The 9,816-nt window shown below is 37.6% G+C and overlaps 3 protein-coding genes across 5 annotated transcripts in view; 1 reads left to right on the plus strand and 2 right to left on the minus strand.

Annotated features, from left to right (window-relative positions):
* Meltrin (disintegrin and metalloproteinase domain-containing protein meltrin) overlaps positions 1–275 on the minus strand; it is a 41,192-nt gene extending 40,917 nt beyond the window's left edge. Inside the window, exon 1 of one of the 2 annotated variants that reach the window (XM_003701351.3) lies at positions 5–275. In XM_003701351.3, the coding sequence (XP_003701399.2) occupies positions 5–128 (124 nt within the window). In that variant the 5' untranslated portion in view covers positions 129–275. The remainder of the gene's footprint in view (positions 1–4) is intronic. The other variant, XM_076538982.1, reaches the window with a different exon arrangement.
* A 393-nt stretch (positions 276–668) lies between these two features.
* LOC100883276 (cilia- and flagella-associated protein 206) lies at positions 669–4,627 on the plus strand. 2 transcript variants are annotated; one of them, XM_003701350.3, is made up of 13 exons: positions 677–928; positions 1,008–1,173; positions 1,237–1,417; positions 1,561–1,730; positions 1,803–2,016; positions 2,096–2,225; positions 2,296–2,403; positions 2,467–2,569; positions 2,650–2,717; positions 2,805–2,953; positions 3,018–3,116; positions 3,180–3,315; positions 3,371–4,627. In XM_003701350.3, exons 1-13 carry the CDS (start codon positions 836–838, stop codon positions 3,596–3,598), a joined length of 1,845 nt encoding a protein of 614 aa, XP_003701398.1. In that variant the 5' UTR covers positions 677–835; the 3' UTR covers positions 3,599–4,627. The 2 variants fall into 2 exon arrangements, with proteins under 2 accessions (XP_012136220.1, XP_003701398.1); XM_012280830.2 differs by lacking the exon at positions 3,180–3,315 and having other exon boundaries at positions 669–928; positions 3,371–3,513.
* On the minus strand, positions 3,688–7,771 carry Non2 (upstream activation factor subunit spp27 homolog Non2). The gene is made up of 5 exons (XM_003701379.3): positions 7,613–7,771; positions 6,300–6,390; positions 5,750–6,042; positions 5,423–5,667; positions 3,688–5,329 (listed from the first exon to the last, which is right to left on the minus strand). The coding sequence occupies exons 1-5, from the start codon at positions 7,653–7,655 to the stop codon at positions 5,213–5,215; spliced, it is 789 nt and encodes a 262-aa protein (XP_003701427.1). The 5' UTR covers positions 7,656–7,771; the 3' UTR covers positions 3,688–5,212.
* Positions 7,772–9,816: the final 2,045 nt, after the last annotated feature.

Genomic DNA, 9,816 nt, shown 5'->3' on the forward strand with positions numbered 1-9,816 from the left:
TTACCATGGCTCTCGGTGTACACGTCAGGTAGAATCGCGAGCAGCACCAAAACCAGCACCAATTTGCACTGCACCGTCACACCACCGACGATGCATCGCCAATTCGAGCACCGAATATCACTTGACATGTTTTTTCGGCCAGTGATTCGCAGTACACGAGTCTCACGCGAACGTCATGACAACCGCTTATCACGTTTTTAGCTTCCGTGCTCTATCCGTTTTCGTGACGCGCACACCTCCCCGTATTGACCACCCTGCCAGACTGCTTCGTCGGTCTGGTCTGGACTGTTGCGACACCTCTGACAGAACCTCGACCCCCACCTTGTCCGCGTATCGAACTACCGAAGCATCCACGAACGTAGCCGAAGTTGGCCGAGCTCGTAAGGCGCCGATACGAACCGCGTTTAAACTGACAATTATTCTTTCCCTTCGTGTGTTTTGCTTCGTGCTTTTTATTCGATCTGTTTCATTTTTCATCTTTCATAATCACCGTCGTTGCGTTCATTTCTTTCTATTGACCTCTGCAAATACGGATAATCTGTCAGTTGCTATTAATAAAAAACGATACGAAAGTTTATAGGCTACGGTGGAACACAATAATACGATTGTGCGAATTTCTTAGTGGAATTTTTTAACGTAACATAAGATATTCTTATTGTGAACGAAAATCGGAGAGAGGTAACGTTTAAACGTTCACGGGATTCGAAGAAAAAACGTGTCGTGCTTTTTTCTCGTGTATGGATATCGATCAAACTCCGTACGGAACTTTGGCTCAATCGGTTCGACGATAAATTGAAATATAGGAGTTCTCGCTTATTGTATTCGAATTTATATCATGGAAGACTTACGAAAAGAATTGATAAAGAGAATAGTAAATGATTGCAAGCAGTACAACGTGCATACGACTAAAGATTTTGCTTCCTTTCTGGTAAGTACTTCAAAGGGTATGATCGAGTTAACCTACGTAAATTGTAAATTGCTAACAACTTTCTTGCGTTATTGTGTAGCTCACTTTATTTCAATTAAATCCCAAATACGAAATTAAAGAGGACGACGATGAACACAACAAGGAAATCGTCGATGTCATAGTAGAACGGTTACGCGACCAAGATTGTCCATGTTTAACAACGCTAAAAAATCAACTGTACTTTTCTAAACATTATCACGAAAGAGGTCAGAATTAATTTCAAGTATTCTAATTAACATACTTATAATTAACGACTTATATTCTATTAGAGGAAACTGTTAAACGGCATAGACTGCGTTTACATCAAAAGACGGGACCTATGGTGGCAGAAATTTGTGAAACCGAGAAAATTTCCAACAACACGGAAGCTGAAAAGTTGTATCAGAAGATGTTAGTGGTTATCACTGTATTGAGTGGTCTTGGAAACCCTACCGTACCACGTGTGCTTCGGTAATATAAAACGATCTTATTATCTTCTATTTTTAATGTATCATATATTCTGTACCTCAGCGTTGCACAGTTTTAAATCGTTACGCATTAATTCGCAACGCGTTGTATTGTTATGCGATAAATTCATTTATTCTTTGTTCCAGGGAAGTCTCGGTCGCGCTGCAAAGCGTATTTCAGCCTTCAGAGTTGGGACAATACGTAAAAATGTCGAAAAAGGAAAAGGAAGAGCACTTGATGGAACTGATGTGTATAGTCGCAGGAATACGTTTGTTTAACAGAGATTGTCAACGTGGTGGCGAAGGCATAGACGATTGTGAGTCCTTATCAACCTCATGAATGAATACCATTCAAAAGAAATTAATCGCTGACGAAAGACGCCTTTTAGTACCAGCCATTCTACAAGAAGCTGTTAAAAAGACTCACGATTCCATTATGACATTTCTCGAGCAGTTAATGTCAAAGATTTATAAATTCACTGCAACCGTGGAGAAAGCGTTCTTGATGAAAGAAATAATACCGTACGGTTTCTTTACGAACAAAAATATCCAGTGGGCGAAGGAGATGTTGACCGCGTGTCGGCAACAAGAAATTTATGTCAGGTTGCTTTGGCTAAACATTTTCTAACGATAATTTTTCATTAGACTCTAGAAACGTGTACTGTCGTTATATCTGTCGTAGAAAATTATTAAACGACGTGGAACACAGCGATAAGCAGATTCAAGACCTGCTGGAAAAACTTCAAGGAAGGTTGCTTAAGCTTCACGACACTGTCAGATACAGAACCGCTATCCCCACTGTTCAAGTCTATGTAAGAACGTGCTTTTATTTCTTGCGCCAAGTTTTGCTTCTTGCAGAAATCTCGTTGACGACTTGTTTAGCCACAATTCATCGATCTAGCCGACACATGGATGGGATTCCAGGATGAAGTGATCATATTGAGCAGCATCAATAATTTTCTTTGGGAATTACAAAGTCTCGGCACAAGGGTAATTATCAAATCCTCTTATTCTACAAATTAATCTACCGTTAAATATTTTGATACTTCACAGACCGTAGGTGTCTTCAACGAAACAATACTGAACAATATGCTAGCCAACGATGAAGTTCTTACGGACGCTGAGAGATTAGAACGGACTATGGGCACACTGATAAGTAAATAAAATAAATCATCAATTAAATCAAGTTCTACGATTAATGAAAAAACTGCAGGTTAAAGTATGATTCTTTCTCAGCCAAATGCGGTGAATGCACCCTCTATTATCCGAACGAAACGAAAGATTTTGAAAACATAAATCTGGAGGTAAGATTGCGTGGTAACAGAATCAACCATTACGTTACATCCTGCATGGCTAACGTAACTTTCCTAGGTTAATGAATTCGTCGTCAGTTCTTAGGATTTTGCGCGTGGACGTTCGTATGTTGCCGAGGAGCACTGGTCCCGGGAAATCCGAATAATGGAGTTGCTAAATGGAGAGGGAAATATTATGTCTTCTGTTCGAACTTCGCGGCCGAAAATTTTGGCAAAGATCCTGACAAGTATAACCATCAAACGTAAAAATAAATCATTATCGATTTCATTGAAAATATTCTTTCCTAACAGATGCATTTACGAAGCCCTCGATTTTATACGAAATAATTTGGAGTACGTATACCTGTTTCAAGTATACAACGACATTCAAGATTTGAAAACGCAAAAAGTGTAAGTATCATAATCGTATATTATATGAATTGAAACTGTTAAAATAATGACACGATCGATAAGACCGTCGGAAGAGGGGCCTCAAGTAGTAACTATTCAACATCAAATGGTTCAAACGGATGTTCACTTACTTCCACCCTTTATCGACAAGGATTATGCCTCAAGTATTTGGGAACTAAGAAGAAAAGCTTTGCATTTGGTAAATATCACTGACAGAGAGGAGAATAAGTAAAGTTCATCATTTGTTTTTTTAGGCAAACATAAGTCGATGCGCGACGCATAGCACACAAACATACAAGTCAAATTTCCGATACGGCGTTTATGTGCAAGCTGCACCTCCTAGAGACAAAGAAAGTCAAACAAGAAGAGATAATTACATGAACACAAAGAAATTGTTAACTTACATATTCGGTCTACGAGGACGATACGACGACAATCAGCACGTACTATCCTTCTTGGAAGACGAATTGGAACACTTATGACCGTATGATTTTACTAGTGCAAATAACCTAAATGGATAGGATGTATCAAGGATTATCCGCGCGTGAAAATAAAGCTGCAACGAGCACCGTTAAAAAAAAATGAAAGCAATATCTTTTAATGACATTTTCAAATACATTCACGGAATATCGGGGTATAATTCGCACTTTTCCCCTTGTTTAAAAAACAAACTGGTATTACTTTACTTCATCATTCCGTGTACACATTAATTTTTGTCGTTATCCGCGTTGTAAATGTTTCCCTCCGTCTCGTCGTGGAACGTTGGCAATTTCTTTTCTTGTTCTTCTTGGTGGCTTCCACTGATTTAGGCCAGCATTCGTATTAATTTATATTCAAAATACACAAATTTGTTCCATAGATCGAGGCATGGATATATCTGCATCAGCAATAACGTCCTTACCTCGCACCATGAACCTAACTTATTCTCTACACTTCAACATTGCGCAGTGCTGCACATACTGTGACTTTTTCTTTTAATATGCATACAATTCATCGTACCTTCGCTGTAATACATTGTCCACTTTGCTTCTTTTAAATCTTAAAAGTTAGGTCAATTTTTTTACACCAAGAAACCTATATTACGACAATAATTAGTAATTACACGATAATACAATTAAATTTCGCTTAGTAATAATTTCAGTGTATAATGTAACTATTATACAGAAGAGGTACAGGATGTTGATTCTTTTTTCGTATCGTCCGTCTCTTTATTTTTATCGCACTTTTCTTTTTATTTCTTTTTTATACTTTTTTTCTTTTGTTTTTACTAACTTTACCTCATATTTTCTCTCCTTTTTATTGACAAAATCAATTTTGTCTCTCTATTACATCCATTGTTCAAAAAGTAAAAATTAAAAGGATGAAAATATTGTGTGATACTTGAGCGGCAGTTTATAATTTAAAAGAAAAGGAATTATTTCTATTTGATTTCTTCTGATCGTAGAATGCAACCAGGCTAATGTCACATAGTAAAATTAAATAATAATATAAAAAAAAAAAACTTAAAATAGTTTCAAGATATTACCTTGTTCCGACTTTACTGCCACAATGGCACACCGTATTTTCATACCCGGTAAAAGGAGGGGAGCTTGCTGCTCTTTAGAAGAATCACCAGGCAAACGATAGACCATTAATTCCGAATACATCGACTTAAAACCAACTTATTGACTATCGGTCATTTTAAATGTTTTTCACACTCGAACTCGTCCGACCGTCCATGGTATCAGCTCTTTCTTTCTGTATTGCACCAACGTCTAGAACAAATCTATCGTTGATTTACTGCCAGTTGTGGGTCATCTCGGATTCGGACAGCCTTTTACAATATTAACGAACCACGCTTTTTTTTCATAATGCCCATAAATCAAAGTACTACATTGCGAACATTTGGCGGAACAAAGCGGCTACCATGGACAACAGAGTACATCGGAATGGTGTAAACATGGCTAACATCTTAAGTCGCAAGAAATACGTTTGTGTTTTTATGTCTATGTATTTATGTATGTATCGTGTGGAAAGATGGAGAGATGCATTTTGCACCCTTGGAATATGTTATACAATGTTTATAACCTGTCAGAGATCAATGGTTCATAGATGATTTAATCTACAAAATGATTTTTGAGGTACTTCATCATACCGAAAGTTCTGAAACGTTTTACTCCAATTACTTTCATTAATTCGTCATCGCAGATTGCGAACTGTTTATTCTTAGGATCCTGAAATCAAGCATCATACATCGTTAGCACGCTTCCGGTGCATAAGGAGAAAAATGAAGTATCTAACAACAACCTACGAAGCCTAATACTTACATAAAGATTTCTCTCTTTGATGATACTCCAGACTTTCTTTACAACTTCGTGTCGAGCCATTTGTTCGGCACCAACGACAGCAGCAAGTTCCGGAGACAATGTAATAGCTCGGGTGTAGCCACCTTTACCCTTACCGCCACCACCACCTTTTTTCCCTCCACCACCTTGAGCTTTCTTATTTTTACCCCAATCTTCGTCGCTGTCGCTATCGCTACCCTTTTTCTTTCCTTTTTTCCCAGTTTTACCTGTTCAGGAATAAGGTGAATACACAGAAACAAAATAGAATATCAAATCGATCGTAGGAAACTCGAGTAACAGTTTACTCACTTTTCTTTGGGGTAGCTTTTGGTTTCTTTGGGCTATATTCTTCATCGCTAGCATCATCGTCGCTTGCGCTTTCTTCGTCATCGGAAGATCCTTTCTTACGTTTACTTATCGCTTTCTTTGCAGGACCTCTTTTAGCTGGTTTCTTTTCTTCCTCCTCCTCTTCCTCCTCAGATCCCTCTTCTTCCTCCTCCTCTCCATCTTCAGATTCCTCGCTAGCAGTCTTCTTCTTCTTCTTTGCTCCATCTTGCTTCTCTTGCAAACACTCCATCACTAAACTGTCTACTTCTTTTTTCCTATATACATTTAACATATTTTGGTGAATGCAGGGAACATATTAGATATTAATTGGAAAAAAAAATTCATCTTCAATGCAAATGTTGAAAGAGGAACGACAATGAAACTTTATAGGACCAGTTCCACGCAGATATCTTTCTTTTTATCTAGGACAAAAATGAACTAACTCTTAAGTAATTCGAACAGAAGAGTGCCTGTTATGTCCATGATTCAGTATTACATGATAACTTGTTACATATTTTCAACCGTAGCTTACCTTTCAGTAAGATCTATGTCCAATTTTCCTTCGATCTGTAGCCTCACTTTCTTAGCAGACATAGTAGTGAGGTCTGCATCCTTAAGGATAGCTGCAAGAAATATAAATTACGTTCGTTATGTTATTCATATTTTACACGATGTTCAAATACATATATTAATTATAATACAATAAAAATGATAAATAATAATTGCATTAATAATTGATATTTATTTTATAAATTATTTTCGAAGAGGGAAAATCACAAAACCCTGTACAAAGCATATCAAATCTAGGGTAGTGTAGTTTCCCGCGCCAGGAGGCTAGTAAATATTGAACGTAAATGGCCGCTGTTATATCGTGCCGGTTGCTGATTGTCCGTATCGCAAAGAAAAAAATTTCTGAAAGTAAACTGCACAATGCTAATTTATAAAGTTAATTGTGTTTCTAAAACTGCCACCTTTGCATTGGCGGATCGATCGCTGAACTCGTTGAACCGTAAACTAGTGGAAAATCGGTAAAAGTTCAAACTTGTATAAAAGACAAAGATTATAGACGATCGGTAACAGGATGTGCGTGATACGAGAATAATGCACGAAGTAAAAAATAGTCGAAGATGAAAATTTAATGTCGGAAAAGATTAATCGTCTATCGTACGCATTACGATTATTCGGGACGGCGGGAAAAGGCATAAGCTGGTGTTGTTTCGCGGTAACGGATCACACGTCGAGCCTATAAACGCTTCAAGGAATATTCGAGGAACGATGCTATATTTGGATAGGTAAAATAAAAAAAACTGAAGTAGAATTCGTCGAAATATTGTAGAAAATGAGAGCACGGTCCATGTTAAGATCGCTTTTCACGGCGCAAAAGACAGCGATGTCGAGAGAAAGAACGAGATACGAAGCATGCGATGGCTTCAGGCGCGCGCCACCACAGCTTAGACGCGTCATACAGCATACTATAGAACAAGGACAGGGAAAGCGTCCATTTCTAGAAAACCGACGAGAAATAGACATTTTCTCAAGGCATCGAAAAATTTTGTAAAAAATTCATGAACGGATTACACGGAGCATTTAGACGATGCAATATTCCGCTAACGTTGTACGTAGATGAAAATACGATGTCTCACGGTTGTAATGGCCGGCGTGGGACACGCCACTTCGTCGCATACGTGCGCGCTAAAGTCGTCACTTCGCAAGAGTAAAGAGCTCGATTTCCTACGTATTTCTACTCGCGAATGTACGGATAATTTGTAGTACTGATAATTACAAGCTTAATTTTACAATATACGCGGATCAGAATTCGGTAAATCAAAGGATTTTAGCACTTACCGGTGATTTCTTTGCGAAGCTCTTCGTTTGAAATATCAGCCATCGTGATGTTTCTCCTTGTGCGAACTGCTGCCAACTGAACCTACGCCGGCTGCGGACTCCCGTAACGTCCGTTGATACAGTCACTCCGAAGAGTGAATCGATACACGATAGGTTTAGGAAACTTGTAATATGGATAACTTCTCAGGAACGCATTAAAAACGAATAATATATACACCAAATCGTATTAGTTTTTTACGAGCTACAAGTTTCTCATGACGCCCCACTCGTAATTTTGCGATCGAACAACCCTATTTCAACGTTCTGCCGATACGCTGGTGGAAACGTTTCAATCGGGACTGTACTCGAAGCGACCGCTCGTGGCTGCCGGTGGCGTCTACGGTACAGTCGGTTCGTACGCGTACCGTTGTTTCTTCTAAAGAATATATTTTCAAAAATCCATAACATTTTTCCCCGACACTTTACAGGGATATTGTATACACCAAATCGGGTCAGTTTTTTTTTCTCTACAATTTTCTCATGACGCCCCTTGCGCAATATTGTGATTTAACCGATCGAAATATGATTTTTCATAATCGTTTGCGTAATTTTATCGAAATGGACTGTACAAACCAACCACTCCGAGATTCGGAACGTCGAGCGTATAGTCGCATCATATGACAATCAGCATACATTCTACAGATATGCCAAGAAAAATACTGATTTACTGAATATTGGACGCGATTTGAATTACGTTATGCAAAACTAGCTATCAATAACGTCATTATCGACGTAGACAAACATTTTTTTTTTGTTATATATCTATCGTATCATCTGCATCGCGAACTTCATTATCTTTATCTATAACAATTTCTAGCATTGTGTTTACGAAATAAGGAATTTTGCGGGACAATAGCATGCAAATATAGGAGATTGCATGCTTGCGTATACTGCTAGGCAAGTTTATATAACAAATATTTATTTATCGTATCTAAAAAAAATAACACATTCGCATATAATTGTACCCAATCAGTGCGATATTTTAATAGGCCGCGACTGTCGAAGCGACCACTTGGTTTCTTCCTCGCGTTAGTGGTACAGTAACAATAGACATGTTCGAAAGGATGCTTCCGATAAATGATATTTAAAAATTCATAACTTTTTAACCGTTCATCCTAGACAAACGCTGTATTTACAAAATCGTGTTAGTTTTTTACGAGGAAAATGTTTCTCAGGAAGCGCCTTCCTCGATTTTACCATCTTACGCTTGTTGCTGGCATGCTCAATGACTTTGTAGCAAATCGTTTTCATGTTGACTGTACGCAATCCGGTAGGTTGGTCGCAGGACAAATTTCTCGATAAAATCCCATATAAATTTGTTTCGGAAAGTTCATAAAAATACATTGAAATTTTTTTCAAGGCGATCTACGCGTTTACATTCTTTTATTTTAGCTTAAATAATATATTTACTCATGACACGTCGAAACATAGTGCCGCCACGGGTGTTTGAACGCTTTAAAATGGCGCTTACATTTTTACCCGATTCTACCGTTTGTCATCAGTTACTATTTCAATTGTTCTATAGAAACAAACCATTTATAACTGGTAGTTGCCATTGTCATATTATGTATATAAGATGTACGAAAAATCGTAATCTTTTGAATATAAATAAATAATATTACAAGGTTTTACTAAAAATATATTGTTTTCCCTCGCAATCTTTGATCACTTCCGGTGTAACGATATTATTACGTTCGCAATGAAAAATTATTAACTAATTTTTCCATCAAAATTGATCGAATGTTTAATAACGCATTACGAATACAATTTCTCGTGGTTCAATTATAAATTTGTTATATTCTTGTTATGCACGGCACACAGGTTATAGTTACACATTCGTCTTGGAAATATTGATATTTTCAGGCAACAGTTCGTTTGCCTCGCCATCTAGCGAGCGATATGCAATTCGTCACCAATAAATATACACAACACAACTAAAAATGATCATACTTCATTTTTTCCCCATTTACATAAAGATGTTTGCCACCGTTCAGGTTCATTTATTTTTATTATCATCAATAGTTAATAAATAAAAAACATTCAGTTTTACCATTTACGTATCACATATTCCTACAACAACTGGGTCCCAACGGTAGGTAATACCGGCATCTCTACCGCTAGATGACTATGGTGTATCGTGTCTATGAAAGCTGTATTCATTGACT

This window comes from Megachile rotundata, chromosome 13 (genome assembly GCF_050947335.1).
Source record: "Megachile rotundata isolate GNS110a chromosome 13, iyMegRotu1, whole genome shotgun sequence".
Classification (NCBI taxonomy): Eukaryota; Metazoa; Arthropoda; class Insecta; order Hymenoptera; family Megachilidae; genus Megachile; species Megachile rotundata.

What these genes read in the sequence shown, in the direction of transcription:
- Non2 (XM_003701379.3), bottom strand. Translation starts at nt 7,655, where the DNA reads ATGGCTGATATTTCAAACGAAGAGCTTCGCAAAGAAATCACCG. An exon ending in GCTTCGCAAAGAAATCACCG is followed by an intron (nt 6,391 to 7,612) that starts GTAAGTGCTAAA and finishes TATTTCTTGCAG; the next exon opens with CTATCCTTAAGGATGCAGAC. An exon ending in GACATAGATCTTACTGAAAG is followed by an intron (nt 6,043 to 6,299) that starts GTAAGCTACGGT and finishes AAATGTATATAG; the next exon opens with GAAAAAAGAAGTAGACAGTT.
- LOC100883276 (XM_003701350.3), top strand. Translation starts at nt 836, where the DNA reads ATGGAAGACTTACGAAAAGAATTGATAAAGAGAATAGTAAATGATTGC. An exon ending in ACCGTACCACGTGTGCTTCG is followed by an intron (nt 1,418 to 1,560) that starts GTAATATAAAAC and finishes TCTTTGTTCCAG; the next exon opens with GGAAGTCTCGGTCGCGCTGC. An exon ending in CAACAAGAAATTTATGTCAG is followed by an intron (nt 2,017 to 2,095) that starts GTTGCTTTGGCT and finishes TATCTGTCGTAG; the next exon opens with AAAATTATTAAACGACGTGG.